The sequence below is a fragment of the Brachionichthys hirsutus genome, chromosome 20, assembly GCF_040956055.1.
Source record: "Brachionichthys hirsutus isolate HB-005 chromosome 20, CSIRO-AGI_Bhir_v1, whole genome shotgun sequence".
Lineage (NCBI taxonomy): Eukaryota > Metazoa > Chordata > Actinopteri > Lophiiformes > Brachionichthyidae > Brachionichthys > Brachionichthys hirsutus.
In genome coordinates, this window is record NC_090916.1 from 55,413 (window position 1) to 76,969 (window position 21,557).

Below are 21,557 nucleotides of genomic sequence, written 5' to 3' on the forward strand. Positions count from 1 at the left end.
GATGACTTCATACAACAATCGAACAGAAATAATCTACGACTCAGAAACACTCCAGCTTCTGACTGATGGGACCAGAACACAGAGCTTTCATTCTTCCTCACTCATTTCTTGCATATAACATTTATCTGAGTGTCTGTGCACAACAGAAACTTCTAGTCCAGTATTTCTGCAGACTGTGTTTCTGTTTACAGCAGGAAGTGAGATAGCAGTGGGACCGTTCACCTTATCAGATATCAGGACGGTGATGGCTTCAGATATATTTGATGTTTTCAGGAACATACAGGATAAACTTTATCTTTTATTTCCGGGCCCTCAGACCCAAAACTATCTGACAGTTCCTTACGGTAATGGGACACCTTTTTCAAAAAAGGACTTGATTTGTCTTGTGATCACCAGAAACCTCTTTGCCACGTCCCTCCATGGGTCCCTTCTAAGGTGTGGATTGTTTCTAAAGGAGAACTTGTCGGCGTCATTAAGAGAAGGGTCAGCGATGCACAATATCAGCATGACTGAGATGTGTCAGCGCAAAACCGCCAGCGTCCACAGACAAACACAAAAATCAGAGGTTCCCATTTGTGTATTCACCATCCACATTTCTAGATCCTCCTGCAGCGACTCCTCTCCTGCAAACAAGCAGCACATGGAGAATCTTGAGCAGGGCGTGTCAGAGGAGGCTGGATGAACTCGTCGGGGGGAGGGGGGGGGGGGTCAGATGCGAATCTGGTAGCCATCACTGAGAGTGCTGAGCTCCGGGGGCTTCCTCTCCACCGAGGCCGGCCTGTCAGACACGAAGCAGATACACAGTCAGAGTCTACATTCTTCTGGACTCTAGAATCCAGAGATCCAGAGTCAGCTAACAGAACTTCACCCAAACAGCAACCTTCTAAAAAAAATAAAACTTCATTAATCAATTAAAACAGACATTTCTGCCAAAAAATAATCTCATTGAAAAACAATTAAATTGACCAATACATATTCAGCGGCGACATAATACGAGTTATTCTGACGAGCCTGTTTCAGAAGGAAACATTCAACTCTCTCAAAGCACCCCCCTGTGCTCCTCTCTTCCTCTCCTTTCCTCCCTTTCTCTTTTCATCATCGTATCTCAGTGCAACACTCGCAGACTCCGACACAAGTGTTGATGTTGCAGTGACAACCCTTTTGATCCTTCCCTCTCTCTCTCTCTCTCTCCTTCACATTTCCCTCATCCATTTGTTGTTTCTCTCTCCACCTTTTTCTTTTATCACCCTTTATTCTCTTTCTCCATATCTGTTGCTCCAGTTCTGCTTTACTTTCTTCCTTGTTACCCTCGCCGAAGAGGAGGCGAGGGTATTGCAATTGGGTCCGTTTGTCTGTTTGTCTGTCTGTTTGTCTGTCCGAGCGCATAACTCAAAAACTAGTAACCCAATCGACTTGAAATTTTTACACAAGCAAGGTTCTGTCCGTGGCTCGGTCCTCCCCGAGAATGGCGTTGATCCGGATCTGGATCCAGATTCTAGAATTATTTTTACATCTGGAATTGTGCCTGTGCTGTAAACTGTCACTTTAAGAGGGAGGGACACGAATGGCATGATGGGAAAAAGAGTCCAGAAGGAGTCTTGTAGTACGTTCCGGAGCAGCAAGCTAGAGCAGGTTTGGCCCCTCTGATCCGGAAGCCCTGTTTACTGACTCACGAGATCCAATAGTCTTTTGGAGGCGGGGTCTGCAGTCTCTGATTGTCTTTCTAGTTTTCATTGCTATAGTTCATGACTTTGTGTTTGATTGTCGTCTCCCTTCACTCTGTGTGTTTGGTTCGTGAAGGCAGCGACTCCCGCAGCTCTCAGCTGTTCGAGCCAGCAGCACATGACTCATGTCTCAGCTGCAGCTGTCTGGCGCAGCAGTGTGCCATTGAGTGTGAGAGCGCTCTGGTGATAACAGTAATTGCTTTCCAAGTACTACAGTCAAGTGGTTGAAGTAGTACAAGTTGCTCTGTGGTGTCCCGATCATTTCAACCACTTCTCTGAATTGATGAGAAGATTAGCATAATAATTCAACATTGAGAAAACATGCTCACATCATTTATATTATTGATTATGATTATTACTTTCAAACTTTGGCCGTGAATCCTTAACCCTCCAACTGACGGATGTAGATGCAGCGTGGCAAGAAAGTATTCGGCAGCCGCCAATTGTGCCAGTTATCCCACTTTCAAAGATGACAGGCCTGTAATTTTCATCATTCTACCTCTCACTTCAACTGTGAGAGGCAGAATGTGAAAAAGAATCCAGGAAATCAAATTGTATGATTTTTAAACAACTTTATTTGTAGATTTTTGCATAAAATAAGTATAAAATAATAAAAGAAGCACCTATAAACAAGAAATGAATTCTTGCCCCCACAGACTTGCTACTTCTTTAGAAGCTCTTCCTATCCTCCATGTGTTTCCTGTTTGAACTCGTTATCTGTATAAAAGACACCTGTCCACACCTTCAAACAGTCAGACTCCAATCTCTACCATGGCCAAGACCAGAGAGCTGTCCAAGGGGACACCAGGGACACTCTTGTAGATCTGCACAAGGCTGGGATGAGCCAATCTACAATAGGCAGGCAGCTTGGGGCTGCATGCAAGATCTCACCTGGTGGGGTACAAATGATTCAGCCCAGAACTACATGAACCGGTCAATGAGCTGGAGAGAGCTGGGCCCACAGTCACAAAGGCTACTATTAGTAACGGATTAAAATCCTACAAAGCCCCGAAGGTCCCCCTGCTTAAGGCAGCACATGTCCAGGCCTGTCTAAAGTTTGCCAGGGACCATCTGGATGATCCGGAGGAGGGTTGGGAGAATGTCATGTGGTCAGATGAGACCAAAATAGAGTTGAAGGTCTGTGTTGTCCAGCGACAACCACCAAAACATCACAGCTCTAGAGAAGAGTGGGTCAAAGCACCAGCTCCAGTGTCCAAACCGGGTCAGGACACGTTTGACCTCTGTCAGTAACACCCGAGGCTACGCTACAAAGTATTGAGTTGAACTTTCTTTATTGACCAAATATTTATTTTCTACAACATTATACAAATAAATAGTTTTTATAAAGTCATACGAGTTTCTGGTTATTTTTTTCACATTCTTTCTCTCACAGTTGAAGTGTACCTATAATGAAAATGACAAACCTCGTCTTTTTAAGTGGGATAAATTATGGCTACCAAATACCTTTAGCCCCGCTGTATGCTGCGGCTTTTCCTCAGTATGATCTTTCTGGAATATAACTTTGAAAATAATTGCTAGACATGATAAATAAATATAAACAAATAAATAAAAGCTTTGATTTATGTACAGAACTAAAACCTCTAGAATTGGAAAGAGAAAACATACCTTAGATGCGAAGTTTATGTTAATGGAGTGACATCGCTAAATAGTAACTTAAGAATCTACAGAAAATGGAAGGACGGATGGGTTTCAGAGTCTGAAAGAGATCAAGAAGTCTCCATTTTCTGATCCTGTGGGTTTTTATACACATCTGAATAATCAGCCCGTTTCTCATGGCAGCGGCTCGTCGAGATGCAAACGCAGGGAATGTCACTAATTCCGCTGTGGGTGTGTCGAGTCTGCAGCATGGCTCAGCTGCAGCTGTTAGCAAAGTCAGACTGTGTTACATCCTGACACAGCTGACAGCAAACACACACACACTTAGTATCCCGAGTGTGTGTGCAGTGGCGAGTCGCTAGGGCTGAATGGACTCGGTAGATGTCCTATAAGCATCAACGTTACTTTACTGGCTGCATCAGCGGCGTTGAACCCTCCATCTTTGTTACTCTGCTGCTGAGTGTCGGTGGCAACATGCACACACACACACACACACACACACACACACACACACACACACCGCTTTAACGCTGGCCTGAACGGGGCGAGGAAGAGGAAATGATTGATGAATACCTTCTCAATGTAAGCGTGGGTCGTATCATTAGTACGTTTAGAAACGGTTTGAAATTGTTCTTAAAAACCGGTTCAATGAGTTGTTAAAGAGAAAACAAGCCCACAAACACGTCATCTGCTCCAAGAGATGGAAAACACTCACGACTGGTCTCTGCGGTGTGTGAAGCGCCGCTGCGGACCGCTCTGTCGTCGCCGTGGTGACAAGGACTTCCCCCTTCTGCGCTCCTTGATTGGCGACTGAGCGCTGGATGATTTCAGGATCTGACAAAGAAAATCAATAGAGCATTTCTGATTAAATAGACGATTTAATGATCTTCAGATCAATTATTTAGTCAACAAATGATGATGTGATAAAATACCAATCAATCAATCGTTTCAGCTGCAGGCCAGAGTGCAACGTCGTGTCCAATGGAATGACAGGACAACCCAGCAGGGCACCAGACTCTGTCTGGTTTAATATTATATTTCTCCCACTCATGAAAGCGTAAGGCTACAAATGAGGCATTGTGTCAAACAGCAATCTGAAGCCATCGTTAAGAAGGATAAACAGCAGGATGATGGAAAAAGCAAAAGAGGAAGAGGCTCGTTTTCCACAGCTGGTCACAGTTGTCATGTGGTTTTAATAGATAAATGTGTGTGTCTGTGTGTACACATTTTCTGTCATCATAGGGTCAACATTCCTTTCGACATCATGGCATTTTATCTCTCTTCCTTGGTGACGCATCACTGTCCAAAACATTCAGTCTTCACCAACTAGCGGACGCTATCGGCATAAACGCGAGGTCAGAAGAGATGAAGACAAATAACCTGCCAAGGTGTAAAACTCAACTGGGTACCCCCCCCCCCCCCCACACACACACACATGTGTGTACCAGTACCCAACACACACATAAAAAAACAACAACATGAAGGTTCTTAAAACGTTTCACCTCTGAGTATTTCTGTGTCTCCCTCTATTCCTCATACACATTTCTCCTTTTTCCATCATGACCTAAATCTTTCCTCACAAATTATATTCCATGTTCAGGCCAATCTCTGGTCCCTTGGAAAAACATGTCAGAATGGCATTTCCTATGTTCAGCTTGAAAATGAAAAGTAGGATTTTGATCTGGACAGAAGCAGCGGCTAGAATAGATCGGCACCGATGGCATAAAAGTATATTAAAGGTGCAAGCGGCGTCAGACGGCCCTCGTGGGCCGAGCCGCCCCTTTTTGGACCGGCATGCGTGTCAGAATGCATGAGGCACATTTGGGACGTTTCCATGGCATGTAGGGAGTTTTCTACCAAATGTGATTACCGGTCATTTCTGGCAAACTAAATCCTTGACTACAAATACACTTTTGTTCTGCCGGGGCTCGCGCAGAGTGCTACACACTTATCTTCTTTGTTTTCTGCTCCAACAGGAGTATAAGTATCTAAACTGTGTACCAGTGCCTCAGAGCTGAAGAAGACTCCTGGATGAAGGTGAAATGTCTTCGATCTAACTTGAACAGTTTTCTCATTGTGATCTACAATGCCTGAGAACCGTGTCGAACTCGTCCTGTTCAGCTTTTACCATCCTGGTTCTTTTATTTAGTGGGTTGCTGTCGTACATTTTCCATCGGCTGCTGTTGTCCTGCAGCCATCAGAAGCCCAGAAATAAATGTTATTATTGATCCGGGAAGTTATTTAACTTTTAATTTACTCATTATATAAAAACAGCTAAAGATAGAAAAAGTTTTAAATTATTTTCTTTTTTAATTTAATGGAGATGAATCCTCAGTGTGTGCATTAGAGCGAATGTCTGGTTACCACGGAGACGGCGTGTTTATGCCTGAACTGAAAACAACCAATGTTTCAAGTGATTTTCATCGAGCGTGAGCAGCGACCTGCATAAATCAGCGCCGACACAGAACCCCAAGGGGTTAACGGGAGTCAGCCGCGTGTACCTTCATCCTCATATCCCGGCCATGTTTCTCCAGCTCCTTCCTCACATCCTGGGCTCCCAACCGGGCAGTATTCAGTACCAAATGCTTCCATTCAATTGGTTGGAAGACATGAGGGTCGTGGGGCACATACAGGCCGATCTTCACCTGGAAAACACAGGCGAGTACAAACGAAACACGCCGTCAGATCGTCTGAAGGCATCTCCGCCCTCAGCTTGCTCCCATTTCCTACCTTCTTTAGAGTGTGCTGGTATCTCTTATAGGAGCTCTCAAACTCTGCCACCAGTTCTCCAAGCGTGCGGTGGGTCAGCGGTTTGTCCATCAGGTCCTGGCGGCGGCTCATGCCCAGTGATCCATAGCGACCTTCGCAGTAAACACCCAGAACAACATGGTGGAAGTAGTGGCCAGAGAAATGGGTCTTAAAGCTGATGGGGAAACGCTCGAGAGACGTCAGGCCGTTGGTCAGGTAGCTGGACGACACGAGGGAATTATGGAAAACCGGCATGGGTGGATTTCTTGGCCCCGTTTATAATGTATGACATTAAATAAACTAATCTCTGACGGCAATGTTCAAATTAGGGCTGCACGATACGGCCGAAAACCAATGTATCGATATTTTTAGGCTTTATACACGATATATATCTTGATATTCTGATCTCTCCTCTAAATCACTATACATTTATTATTTAACCCTTCGATGCATAAAATGGCACGAGTCTAACGATTGAAGCAGACCCTTCAATTGGAAATTTGGAATGGATATTTGCATGCAGTCATGTTAAGTTCAGTAAACCTTTTATTTCAAACCGGCTGCTGCACTCACCAGCTTTAAAAGAAACGGAAAGAAATAAAGGCATGGTCGTCGTTTGCTTTGGGGCATCCTCTCATGTCTTTGACATTTTGTGTGGAGCAGGAGGAGACGTGGACAAGTTCAAATAAAAACAGGTAAATGATGACTTTGTGGTCGTCGACTGTCATTTGCCGACTTGGTCGTAAATCGGCCATGTTAAATTACCGTAAGAATATTATGCTGCGTGATGATACGATAAATATCGGCGAAGAGAGAGACCATTTCCTCTCGATAGACATCGTGGGTGAGACCGCAGATACCGATTCGCTCGCTCGTGTGTCATAAACAAACGTCGTAAACAGTTCAAACGGCAGATCTGTCAGGAGACGGAACAATTGAAGCTCCAGCAGAAACGACATTCTGCAGCTTTAAAAAAAATGGAAGCAGATGTGAAAATGCATGTGCGAATTTTTGGAGGCGGCTTGTTGCCCGGCAACGTGGTTCAGTAAGAGCTGGAAAAGGTGGTCAGGGTGTGGAGTTAGGACAGAGTAACCTTTTGACCCAGTGTTTTGCATACAAGCATGAAAGGATACGTTCCCAAGATGACGGCTTCAAGACATTTGATTGGCAAGGACTCCCTGATCATCTCTCGTGCTGTCTCCATCAGCCTGCAGAAGGAAGAGGAGGGGCAGGAGAAAACATGAATGAAGACATGGAAGAGGAGGATGAAGAGGGAAGGGAAGAGAGCAAAAGGAAGGCGAAAGAGGAGGAGAGAGAAATAAATAAGTGCAGAGGTTTCCATCTTTGAACTGTAACAACTGAAGACGAGAGCTGTGAACACGATCAATCACGAACGTGAAGGTTCTCTGAATCAGACGAGGAAAGCATTTATTCATCAGAAGAGATGAGGAGCTGATTGTCCAAAGATAAACCAGTGCCACCAGGAAGACACTGCAAATGAAGCCGATTCTACACAGAGGTTAAAGGTCATCTCCACCACAGCATGTTGCTCTTTAAAGGTCACAAGTTCTACACAAGTTAACGCAGTTCCCAGACAAAATAGCAAACAGATGCTGCAGGACAGCGTCCCTCATTTCTGTCTCAAACAGATGCTGCAGGACAGCGTCCCTCATTTCTGTCTCAAACAGATGCTGCAGGACAGCGTCCCTCATTTCTGTCTCAAACAGATGCTGCAGGACAGCGTCCCTCATTTCTGTCTCAAACAGATGCTGCAGGACAGCGTCCCTCATTTCTGTCTCAAACAGATGCTGCAGGACAGCGTCCCTCATTTCTGTCTCAAACAGATGCTGCAGGACAGCGTCCCTCATTTCTGTCTCAAACAGATGCTGCAGGACAGCGTCCCTCATTTCTGTCTCAAACAGATGCTGCAGGACAGCGTCCCTCATTTCTGCCTCAAACAGATGCTGCAGGACAGCGTCCCTCATTTCTGCCTCAAACAGATGCTGCAGGACAGCGTCCCTCATTTCTGTCTCAAACAGATGCTGCAGGACAGCGTCCCTCTTTTCTGTCTCAAACAGATGCTGCAGGACAGCGTCCCTCATTTCTGTCTCAAACAGATGCTGCAGGACAGCGTCCCTCATTTCTGTCTCAAACAGATGCTGCAGGACAGCGTCCCTCATTTCTGTCTCAAACAGATGCTGCAGGACAGCGTCCCTCATTTCTGTCTCAAACAGATGCTGCAGGACAGCGTCCCTCATTTCTGTCTCAAACAGATGCTGCAGGACAGCGTCCCTCATTTCTGTCTCAAACAGATGCTGCAGGACAGCGTCCCTCATTTCTGTATCAAACAGATGCTGCAGGACAGCGTCCCTCATTTCTGTCTCAAACAGATGCTGCAGGACAGCGTCCCTCATTTCTGTCTCAAACAGATGCTGCAGGACAGCGTCCCTCATTTCTGTCTCAAACAGATGCTGCAGGACAGCGTCCCTCATTTCTGTCTCAAACAGATGCTGCAGGACAGCGTCCCTCATTTCTGTCTCAAACAGATGCTGCAGGACAGCGTCCCTCATTTCTGTCTCAAACAGATGCTGCAGGACAGCGTCCCTCATTTCTGTCTCAAACAGATGCTGCAGGACAGCGTCCCTCATTTCTGTCTCAAACAGATGCTGCAGGACAGCGTCCATCATTTCTGTCTCAAACAGATGCTGCAGGACAGCGTCCCTCATTTCTGTCTCAAACAGATGCTGCAGGACAGCGTCCCTCATTTCTGTCTCAAACAGATGCTGCAGGACAGCGTCCCTCATTTCTGTCTCAAACAGATGCTGCAGGACAGCGTCCTTCATTTCTGTCTCAGACAGATGCTGCAGGACAGCGTCCTTCATTTCTGTCTCAAGCAGCTTTGTCAGAAATCCTCTGAAAACGAAACTGAAACTAATTTCATTACGTGCACGCACATCTCATGCACGGTCGCCCTCTGTGACATCACAGGGGTGAGATTTCTGCCAGACGCGTTTCAGTAGAATTACAGAACTACGCAAACTCTTCACACGTTTCCCAGCAGCCTCATCATCACTAGCAAAGAGCTCCTTTTACCATTCGTGGACAGAAGTGTGACGGTCTTTGCATGAGAGATCAACTTGCTCTGCTTTTCTTCCTTTTGTAACAAAATTGTTACAGAAATGACGTTTCCAGTTGCTGCATGTTAAATAGGTTGATAGTAATACTGAGCTACCAGTGCATGCTAATACTGAGCTACCAGTACATGCTAATACTGAGCTACCAGTGCATGCTAATACTGAGCTACCAGTGCATGCTAATATCGAGCCACCAGTGCATGCTAATATCGAGCTACCAGTACATGCTAACTGCTCACCAGACAAAAGGCCTTTAGATGAAGATTCTGATAAATATGATACAAATTGATCTTTTGTTATCAGATAGCATGTCCTTTGCTAATGCTGAATGCTTACCCAGACAGAGGACGGCTCTTCTTAACTTCAAAGAATTGGGTTCCTGTGTGGTTGTATCTGATGGAAGTGTTAGAGAACAGTCAATGAATACCTATCAGAGCTGGAAAGCTCTCGCTTCCATTGGTGGATGGCTTTTACCCACGGGGTACATCTGGTCAGACCATCCTCACACAGACGTCCCTTTTATCTTTATAAACATTAGAAGTAAAATTACTTTTGCCAGATGAGCGGACAGCTGCTCTCACCATGGCAGCTGTTGTCATGGCCACACGTGATTGTGTTGAAGGATACTGCAGAGCCTTCATGTAGTTCTGGATGGCCTCGAGCCACTCTGGGACTGGCGTGGATGGTTTGAAGGTCGGCACTGAGGGAACGGTGTGCTGGAAAAAAGTCAAGAGAAGAAACATCAGGAAGAGATCTGACTGATCTCTCTTGTGTCACATCACATCCAGAGGTTAACCCGGATCTGTGCATTAGCCCGGATGTGTTTAACCCAGATGTGTGCATTAACCCGGATCTGTGCATTAGCCCGGATGTGTTTAACCCAGATGTGTGCATTAACCCGGATCTGTGCATTAGCCCGGATGTGTTTAACCCAGATGTGTGCATTAACCCGGATCTGTGCATTAGCCCGGATGTGTTTAACCCAGATGTGTGCATTAACCCTGATGTGTGCATTAACCCGGATGTGTGCATTAACCCAGATCTGTGCATTAACCCAGATGTGTGCATTAACCCGGATCTGTACATTAGCCCGGATGTGTGCATTAACCCAGATGTGTGCATTAACCCGGATGTGTGCATTAACCCAGATCTGTACATTAGCCCGGATCTGTACATTAGCCCGGATGTGTGCATTAACCCAGATGTGTGCATTAACCCGGATGTGTGCATTAACCCGGATCTGTGCATTAACCCAGATCTGTACATTAGCCCGGATGTGTGCATTAACCCAGATGTGTGCATTAACCCGGATGTGTTTAACCCAGATGTGTGCATTAACCCGGATCTGTGCATTAACCCGGATCTGTGCATTAACCCGGATCTGTGCATTAACCCGGATGTGTGCATTAACCCAGATGTGTGCATTAGCCCGGATGTGTTTAACCCAGATGTGTGCATTAACCCGGATCTGTGCATTAACCCAGATGTGTGCATTAACCCGGATGTGTGCATTAGCCCAGATGTGTGCATTAACCCGGATGTGTGCATTAACCCGGATGTGTGCATTAACCCGGATGTGTGCATTAACCCGGATGTGTGCATTAACCCGGATGTGTGCATTAACCCAGATGTGTGCATTAACCCGGATGTGTGCATTAACCCGGATGTGTGCATTAACCCAGATGTGTGCGTTAACCCGGATGTGTGCATTAACCCGGATCTGTGCATTAGCCCGGATGTGTGCGTTAACCCGGATGTGTGCATTAACCCAGATGTGTGCATTAGCCTGGATGTGTGCATTAACCCGGATCTGTGCATTAACCCGGATGTGTGCATTAACCCAGATGTGTGCATTAACCCGGATGTGTGCATTAACCCAGATGTGTGCATTAACCCGGATGTGTGCATTAACCCAGATGTGTGCATTAACCCAGATGTGTGCATTAACCCGGATGTGTGCATTAACCCGGATGTGTGCATTAACCCGGATGTGTGCATTAACCCGGATGTGTGCATTAACCCGGATGTGTGCATTAACCCGGATGTGTGCATTAGCCCGGATGTGTGCATTAGCCCGGATGTGTGCATTAGCCCGGATGTGTGCATTAACCCAGATGTGTGCATTAACCCGGATGTGTGCATTAACCCGGATCTGTGCATTAACCCAGATGTGTGCATTAACCCAGATGTGTGCATTAACCCGGATGTGTGCATTAACCCGGATGTGTGCATTAACCCGGATCTGTGCATTAACCCGGATCTGTGCATTAACCCGGATCTGTGCATTAACAGGTTAACGGCTCCAGGTGCGCCGATCACGGCGGCGCCTTCACCCTTCTCCCTCTCCGTGTGCTAAGGTGAAAAAGCGATTTCATTGTGTGTGTCTGCAGATGATGATTAATAAAAGTATTTCATTTCAAGTGATCGTGGCCAACAAGAAACAGGCAGCAGAGTCAAAGGGGAGAGCTACTTATATATATATATATATATATATATATATTACGGTCCTCAAAGGAAAAAGGCTGTTACACAGTTACTACAACATGTTATAACCATCTGCTACCCTTGCATCAGTAACAAAATAGACAAAAATCTAAAATAGTGTAATAAATACAGTTAACATTTGTGATTTTGTGGTTCCTGATGACAAAGTTATTCTTGCCCGAGGTCAGAGTATTGGCAACTGTATCCGTAGTAACCACCTGCTTTCACACCTTAAATGCATAAAGCCTCTCAGATTGCACATCAACAATCCAGCAGTACTCTAGTACAGTAGTACAACGCAGTATTATCTGCAGCGCTCAGAATTACATGTTGGTGTTCCAGCAGAGCAAATCAAAGGAAGATCATTTAATATGGTTTCTGCACATATGATGGTCAAGTTTGAAATATACTTCTGAGTCATCAAGTAATATAAAAAGCACTGATGTGTTTTATCACAATATGATCTCATTTTGCGTTTCTTTCTGACTGATTCAGGTAGCTTAGCGATAACACGGCCCAAGACTCAGTCAGAGCTCCACAGCAGCACCGAGGAAACGTCAAAGTTCATTCGCTTTGCACCTCGTGATATTGCTGCCGCAATATTTTTTTACTTTAACCCAACATTGTTCAGCTGTTCGTTTTAACACCCATTCCCCCCATTTTCTCACTAAACTGTTTAAAATGTAATTGTCCACGTCTGTCCTCTCGCCGTGTTTGTTTTGGTTTGGAGTGCGCGCTGTACTTACACTTTCAAGTGGACCAGAGTTCGCTTGTTTGGTCCACACCAGAGTTAGGATTAGCCTTCACACCTGCCCAAACGAAGCGAACTATCCGATGAAACGAACTCTGGTCCATTTAAAGCGGACCAAACAGCCTAGTGTGAAAGCGACCTTAAGGACCTTAGGTCATTGTCACACTACAACAAAAGGACTCGGTTCGATTGGGAGCAAATTGCTGCATTTATAATTAGTTGAAAGGTCTGCTTTCACACTGAGGGAACTTTCTGAGCAGCGTCACGTGGCTGAAAGGGGCGCTCGTCCATTGGACAAATGTAGAAGGGGAAGTCCCGCCCTCTCCCATGTTTGTTTTGGTTTGGAGGGGGCCAGCGGCGGCGGCTGCTCATTCAAGGAGTGAAGCTCATTTAGTTCTGGTCTACATCATAAATGTTACACAACGCTAGTCGTTTCTAACAAACACAAAGAGTCTGGGGATCCGTAAAGTCTCCGGCTCAGTTCAGAACAACGGAGTAAAAAACTTGTAAAATGTTCGGGTATTTTATGCTTCAAGATCGCTGATTCGCGCCAATCATCATGCCCCAGTGATGCTCATGGGCAGGACAAAGCCCAGCATTTATCCAATGACTGTCCAGTTTCGACGCTCAGCATGACTGTTAAAGCGCCGTGGGGATAAGTCGTGTCATTTACCGGTGATAAGTAGCTGGTTCTGAACAAAAGATTAAAGTATTATAACGCATATTTAGTTAAAATCTACACACAGCGGTACATATTTCACCACTTTAGTTTTTCTGGTAACTGAGCTTCCCCTGCAGAGCAGCTTGGAGTACTCGCTGTACTTCCTCTACCGGAGACGCACCGTGTAGCGTCACTACGGACAGCTGATCCTGCGTTTGCTCCGGAGAGCTTTCACACTGCTCACAGAACGGAGCAGGGTTCTCTTGCAAAGGAACCGAGACCCACGTTTTCAGGCGGACTTGTTTGATCCTCAACAGAGTTCGGATGCGCTTTCACACCAGCCCAAACGGAGCGGATCATCCGAGGAAAGGAACTCCGGTCTGTTTAAAGGGGACCAAACAGCGACAGTGACAACGACTTTAGGGATAAGGTGAGGAGCTCAGTCACCAGGGGGGAACTCGGAGTAGAGCTGCTGCTCCTCCACACGGCTGAGGTCGCTGGGGCATCCATTTTGGATGCCTCCTGGACCCCTCCCTGGAGAGGTGTTCTGTGAATGTCCCAGTGGGAGGAGGCCTCGGGGAAGACCTCGGACACGCTGGAGGGACTATGTGTGTCCTGTGAACGCCTCGGGATCCCCCTGTAAGAGCTGGAGGAGGTGGCTGGGGACAGCGAAGTATCGAAGTCGCTGCCGAGACTGTTGCCTCCGCGACCCGGCCCCGGATAGGCGGTGGAAGATGGACGGATGGATACGACTTGAGAATTTATTGGTAATATATGTACCCTTCAACTGATATGGTCTGTAAATCACGATTGTCGATTGCTCTGATACTTTTTATGTCCCATATCCAGTGGACTAAACTGATCTTTCTTGCCATCGCTTCCAGCATATCACTGTCTGTTCCTAAAGAGGAATATAATAATCCATCAATAACAAGGATCATCGAACTACTGCCACGTGTCGCCAGTCGGTTATAGATTGTGCAGTTACTTCTTGAGATAACTTCTTCAGCCGTTCAACAACTGGAATTCCCAAAGAACAAGTGGTTTGGAACGTTAAAAAATATGTACTGCTAAACCTTAAAAAGGAGGTTTTCAAGCATGGAGAGAAGAACCCGCCATCGTTTGCTCACCTTGGGAAGATACGCAGTGTTTTGGATCCTGTCCACCATCGCCTGGCCCTCTGGATGAACAGCAGCCACATGGGACCACATCCTCCCCCAGGTGACACCATCAATGGGGAAACCAGTCCTGTTAACGTAGAACAGAACCCCTCCATCTTTCTCCTCTTCCTCACCGGGAGATCTGGAACTGTTGATTGGAGGAGAGGCGGAGGAATCTTCCCTGGTGCTGCAGCGGAGGAGACAGTGTGAGCTGGTACTCTTGGACCGGCTGTACCTGCTCAACTTGGCAGGGGATGTGCAGCTCCGGCTGGGGGGGTTGGGCCTCGTCATTGATCCTAAGAGGGCCAGGAAGAGAAGGAAATGTATTGGAGTTCCTCTTTTGTGCGTTAGTGTTGGACAGCACGAAACAGAACCATGAAATTATATCAGAATACATTTTGTTTGTTTTGGAGAGAGAAAAAATATTCATTTTGTGTATTTGTACAGCCAGCCAGGATCACGTCTAAAACATATTTCCATGTGTGGCCAAAAGCAGCACCTGCTTGCAAAATTTGACGTTTTGTGTCAATATCAGGCAAATGTGAGCGCACGAGACAGAGGTGCGTGTGGTACAGGTGGCACGCTGTGCAATCGAGCGCAGGTGAGGCCGGTTGGAGGGGAGGTGGAGCAGCACCCAACCTGCCACAAATAATAATGAAGTAGCTAATAATAATAATGAAAACATCACCGCCTTCATCGGCAGAGGATCAATCCATGACAACAAAACAACAAATCATTCAATTGAAGCTCAACAATGAATGTGAGGAGAAAACACAATCATGTCTACAAAATCTAAAAAGCTGTGTCTGAGTATAGATAATCCACAGAACGTTTTAAGACAATACACCAGGGAGACGAAGAGAAACCATAAACATGATAAAGAGAGATGAAGAGAAACCACAAACATGATAAAGAGAGACGAAGAGAAACCATAAACATGATAAAGAGAGATAAAGAGAAACCACAAACATGATAAAGAGAGACGAAGAAAAACCATAAACATGATAAAGAGAGACGAAGATAAATCATAAACATGATAAAGAGAGACGAAGAGAAACCATAAACATGATAAAGAGAGATGAAGAGAAACCACAAACATGATAAAGAGAGACGAAGAGAAACCACAAACATGATAAAGGGAGACGAAGAAAAATCATAAACATGATAAAGAGAGACGAAGAAAAACCATAAACATAATAAAGAGAGACGAAGATAAATCATAAACATGATAAAGAGAGACGAAGAGAAACCACAAACATGATAAAGAGAGACGAAGAGAAACCATAAACATGATAAAGAGAGATAAAGAGAAACCACAAACATGATAAAGAGAGACGAAAAGAAACCATAAACATGATAAAGGGAGACGAAGAAAAATCATAAACATGATAAAGAGAGACGAAGAGAAACCATAAACATGATAAAGGGAGACGAAGAAAAATCATAAACATGATAAAGAGAGACGAAGAGAAACCACAAACATGATAAAGAGAGACGAAGAGAAACCATAAACATAATAAAGAGAGACGAAGAAAAACCATAAACATGATAAAGAGAGACGAAGAGAAACCATAAACATGATAAAGAGAGACGAAGATAAATCATAAACATGATAAAGGGAGACGAAGAGAAACCATAAACATGATAAAGAGAGATGAAGAGAAATCATAAACATGATAAAGAGAGACGAAGAGAAACCATAAACATGATAAAGAGAGACGAAGAGAAACCATAAACATGATAAAGAGAGACGAAGAGAAACCACAAACATGATAAAGAGAGACGAAGAGAAACCATAAACATGATAAAGGGAGACGAAGAGAAACCATAAACATGATAAAGAGAGACGAAGAGAAACCATAAACATGATAAAGGGAGACGAAGAGAAATCATAAACATGATAAAGAGAGACGAAGAGAAACCATAAACATGATAAAGAGAGACGAAGAGAAACCATAAACATGATAAAGAGAGACGAAGAGAAACCATAAACATGATAAAGAGAGACGAAGAGAAACCATAAACATGATAAAGGGAGACGAAGATAAATCATAAACATGATAAAGAGAGATGAAGAGAAACCACAAACATGATAAAGGGAGACGAAGATAAATCATAAACATGATAAAAGGAGACGAAGATAAATCATAAACATGATAAAGAGAGACGAAGAGAAATCATAAACATGATAAAGAGAGACAAAGATAAATCATAAACATGATAAAGGGAGACGAAGATAAATCATAAACATGATAAAGAGAGACGAAGAGAAATCATAAACATGATAAAGAGAGACGAAGATAAATCATAAACATGATAAAGGGAGACGAAGATAAATCATAAACATGATAAAGAGAGACGAAGAGAAATCATAAACATGATAAAGAGAGACGAAGAGAAACCATAAACATGATAAAGAGAGACGAAGAGAAATCATAAACATGATAAAGAGAGACGAAGATAAATCATAAACATGATAAAAGGAGACGAAGATAAATCATAAACATGATAAAGAGAGACGAAGAGAAATCATAAACATGATAAAAGGAGACGAAGATAAATCATAAACATGATAAAGAGAGACGAAGAGAAATCATAAACATGATAAAGAGAGACAAAGATAAATCATAAACATGATAAAGGGAGACGAAGATAAATCATAAACATGATAAAGAGAGACGAAGAGAAATCATAAACATGATAAAGAGAGACGAAGAGAAATCATAAACATGATAAAGAGAGACGAAGAGAAACCATAAACATGATAAAGGGAGACGAAGATAAACCATAAACATGATAAAGGGAGACGAAGATAAACCATAAATATGATAAAGAGAGACGAAGATAAACCATGAACATGATAAAGAGAGACGAAGATAAACCATGAACATGATAAAGAGAGACGAAGAGAAACCATAAACATGATAAAGAGAGACGAAGAGAAACCATAAACATGATAAAGAGAGACGAAGAGAAACCATGAACATGATAAAGAGAGATGAAGAGAAACCATAAACATGATAAAGAGAGATGAAGAGAAACCATGAACATGATAAAGAGAGATGAAGAGAAACCATAAACATGATAAAGAGAGATGAAGAGAAACCATGAACATGATAAAGAGAGACGAAGAGAAACCATGAACATGATAAAGAGAGATGAAGAGAAACCATAAACATGATAAAGAGAGATGAAGAGAAACCATGAACATGATAAAGAGAGATGAAGAGAAACCATGAACATGATAAAGAGAGACGAAGAGAAACCATAAACATGATAAAGAGAGACGAAGAGAAACCATAAACATGATAAAGAGAGATGAAGAGAAACCATGAACATGATAAAGAGAGATGAAGAGAAACCATAAACATGATAAAGAGAGATGAAGAGAAACCATAAACATGATAAAGAGAGACGAAGAGAAACCATGAACATGATAAAGAGAGACGAAGAGAAACTATAAACATGATAAAGGAAGACGAAGAAAAATCATAAACATGATAAAGGAAGACGAAGAAAAATCATAAACATGATAAAGGGAGACGAAGATAAATCATAAACATGATAAAGAGAGACGAAGAGAAATCATAAACATGATAAAGAGAGACAAAGATAAATCATAAACATGATAAAGGGAGACGAAGATAAATCATAAACATGATAAAGAGAGACGAAGAGAAATCATAAACATGATAAAGAGAGACGAAGATAAATCATAAACATGATAAAGGGAGACGAAGATAAATCATAAACATGATAAAGAGAGACGAAGAGAAATCATAAACATGATAAAGAGAGACGAAGAGAAACCATAAACATGATAAAGAGAGACGAAGAGAAATCATAAACATGATAAAGAGAGACGAAGATAAATCATAAACATGATAAAAGGAGACGAAGATAAATCATAAACATGATAAAGAGAGACGAAGAGAAACCATAAACATGATAAAGGGAGACGAAGAAAAACCATAAACATGATAAAGAGAGACGAAGAGAAACTATAAACATGATAAAGGAAGACGAAGAAAAATCATGAACATGATAAAGAGAGACGAAGATAAATCATAAACATGATAAAGAGAGACGAAGAAAAATCATAAACATGATAAAGAGAGATGAAGAGAAACTATAAACATGATAAAGAGAGACGAAGATAAATCATAAACATGATAAAGAGAGACGAAGATAAATCATAAACATGATAAAGAGATGTATTCAGCAGAAGGAGACTTTAACATTAACAGCATGAGAGCTGCGGGACTCACTTGCGGGAGGCTCAGACAATCGTTCATTCCGACGGGAAGGGATTTGCGGGTTCGTTGGAACGTCTTCATTAACCCCGCGTAGATAGACAACGCGCACTGCCGGCTCCGGCGCGCGTCCAGGGAGGAACAGCTGCGCGCGTAATGAGGCGTCGTTGTTCTCACATCTGCGCGCCGCGTCGGCCGCTCTCCCGAGCATAAAGGCATAAAGAGCGAGCAACGAGTGTTCGGAGAAAACGGGTCGAAAGTAAAAGCAGTGCGTTCATTGATCGTGCGTACTTGGATAATACTATGAATTGTACCGTTATAGTCATATATACATCCGTTTTGTGCGGACACGAGGTCTAGTGTGCCAGTAAAACCAGTTCATATAAACACAAGCAAATACTTGTGTTCTTGTCAGAGCTCTTTTATTTTGAAATCGTCGCCCGGAAGTCTGTTTTGCTGCCCCTTGACTGTTGCGAGCGCCTCCTCTGCGCAATGTGCGCGTCGCTACCGTCAGCATCCGGCACGGCGCCGCGCCCGGTATCCGTTATCACTTCACACTGATAAAGAACGCGTCCCCCATCCATCCCATAATGATCAGCAGCGCTAACCGGTTCGCCACCGCTCTCCTGCATTTCTCGGATCCCCCGCAGCCATTGGCCATTCTGCATTGGTCATGTCAACAAAGGGGGCGGGCTAAAGACAGCACGTTACCATATTTGGACGTGCACTTCTCTCCGATTGGTGGGTTTAGACTAAAGGCGTCAACAAGCGACACCAAAAACAGACCTTTCTGCATTTGTTGCAATAGTAAAAAAAAAAAAAAAATGGTTTCACATTTTCCACATGTAGGATTATGGGTGCTCGACAATGTCCGTCAGAATAGAGTAGAAGAGAATAACGTATTTAATTTATTCATTTATATTCCCAACATGACTTGATGCAAACGACGCTTAAGAATTAAAAAACGAATGAAACGGCAGAAACGGAGATAGTCATCACGACTCTCTCCGGATCAACCCCCCCCTTTTTTTTTTGTCCACCTACGTTGCACATATTAATTGTCTTAGTAATTTATTGTAATTTATGTAATCTATTGTCATTCATTGTCATTTTGCATCAGTGGGGTAATTTATTTTAGATTAATTGTTAGTTTGCATCGGTGGTGTAAAATCATTTTATTTTTCTAATGTTACTTTGCATCAAAAGAGTTAATGAATATTTGTTTTATTTTTATTTGTATTGTTTTTTTGTGGATGATTTATGTACGAAGGACTTTCAACGGAAACAAGACCATAAGGGCTTTTTAGAAATGCTCCTCTTAGACAGGATGTTTGACTGTACTTGTACTGTAATACATGCTACTGTGTGACTGTACTTGTACTCTAACATTCTATCTAATAAATATATTCATCATCATCATCACCAAGTGACATTATCACACAATGATGAAGTTTGTGTAGGGAGGATGAGCTCGATGGATTTGTTGTCAGATTATTATTTTTTTATTATTTATTTATTCATTTGATAGGGACAGCGCATAATAAATGTAAATATGCCGGATTTTAGCAAAAATGCTCATTTACATCCGCAGTCCCGAGGCAGGTAAAAGAAAGACACAACAAGACATAAAAAAGAACAAGAGGTTACAATAAAAACACAACGCAGTACAGCAAATTACTAAAACGTTTAGAGCTAATGGTTACACGACTGCTTTACCTTCAACCACTGCTTGAGGTGAGTTTTGAAGGTTTGTAATGTGGGACGCCCCCTGATGGCGAGCGGAAGATTGTTCCAGAGCTCTCTCTCTCTCTGTGTGTGTGTGTGTGTCAAGTAAAAGTGGCAATCTATAGCCTGACTTTGATGCATTAAATCCACACGACCCACTGACAGACGTCTTCAGTGGCGTTGAACAATCGTCTCATTTACACTTTAAATAAATGCTGACGCCAAACAGAATAACATATATATATTTTTACACATCTGCGACATACAAGAGGACACGGTGATAACAACAGCAACAAGAATGAGCGGAGCACTGACCGCTGTCGCGCTGTGATCCACCCACAGAGGTTTCTTCATGCAGGAGCCCAGCAGCGTTTTCCCGTCACAGTTACTAGCGTGACCAAGCAACAAATAGACGCACACAAATACCTTCAGGCAGAGAGGTCCGCCGCCTCCCTGGTTCGAGTCCCAGCTCTGGCGAAATGTGGAGTGTGGGCTGGTGACTGGAGGGGGCCAGTCTGCCTCCAGAGCACTGCCGCGGTGCCCTTGAGCGAGGCACCGTCCCCCCCCCCCACCGTAATTTTTATACGACGTTCAGAGGAATCATTTGATTATTAATGTCGTCCACAAATGTTTTCAATCCAACGACTTTTAAACGGACAGAAATTCAACCGTAAACCTGCCCACATGTGTAACTATCGATAATCATTGTAACTCCCACCCATGATTCAGTGCGGTGTCCTTTAAATGGGACATTCTTACTGTCGGCAGCGGTTGACCAGAGACTCTTAAACCACTCTGTCAGGTTGGCCTTATCCTGAGAGGAGCGGCACACAGATCTGATGCAGACAGGACAGGACTGACTCCGCTGGAAGGCACAACTGGAACAAAGTTCAGATAAAACTATCGTTTCTTTTACAAGCAGATCAGCATTTCACCATTTGACAGACGCATGACGTCACGGAGCTCGTGTCAGTCACAGCAGAGGAACCCGGCTTAATATATGATTTGTACTTATGAACAAGGAACTTTATATATTAACTTCAAGTATAATTTAGCTGAAAAAACATACAACACTGCCACTGCTACTACTGCGATCAGTGTTTCAGATTGCATATGCCACACATCAAACGTTTTCTGCGATCTCTGCTCGTGTGCCCAATGCCAAAACACATCCTGTTTTCCTTCAAAACAGACATATTTTCCTCTTGTGTCCTTTTATCCAACAGAAGACAAACATCCAAATGATGTCCAGCAGCACAATACAAGCACGCCCTTTCAGGTAAGTTCTTTTCTCTTTTGT

The 21,557-nt window shown here is 43.5% G+C and overlaps 1 protein-coding gene across 1 annotated transcript; it reads right to left on the bottom strand.

Moving 5' to 3' along the window:
* Positions 1-285: 285 nt before the first annotated feature.
* Positions 286-18,693, bottom strand: vash2 (vasohibin 2). The gene is made up of 9 exons (XM_068753745.1): positions 18,548-18,693; positions 14,250-14,575; positions 9,851-9,939; positions 9,560-9,616; positions 7,223-7,297; positions 6,072-6,309; positions 5,843-5,986; positions 4,057-4,175; positions 286-778 (listed from the first exon to the last, which is right to left on the bottom strand). Exons 2-9 carry the CDS (start codon positions 14,568-14,570, stop codon positions 709-711), a joined length of 1,113 nt encoding a protein of 370 aa, XP_068609846.1. The 5' UTR covers positions 14,571-14,575; positions 18,548-18,693; the 3' UTR covers positions 286-708.
* Positions 18,694-21,557: the final 2,864 nt, after the last annotated feature.

Excerpts from the sequence above, each read along its gene's own strand:
- vash2 (XM_068753745.1), bottom strand. The coding sequence starts at position 14,570 with ATGACGAGGCCCAACCCCCCCAGCCGGAGCTGCACATCCCCTGCCAAG. Across the intron at positions 9,940-14,249 it reads ACACTGCGTATCTTCCCAAG|CACACCGTTCCCTCAGTGCC; the intron begins GTGAGCAAACGA and ends ACTTTTTTCCAG. Across the intron at positions 9,617-9,850 it reads AACTACATGAAGGCTCTGCA|ATACAACCACACAGGAACCC; the intron begins GTATCCTTCAAC and ends CACTTCCATCAG.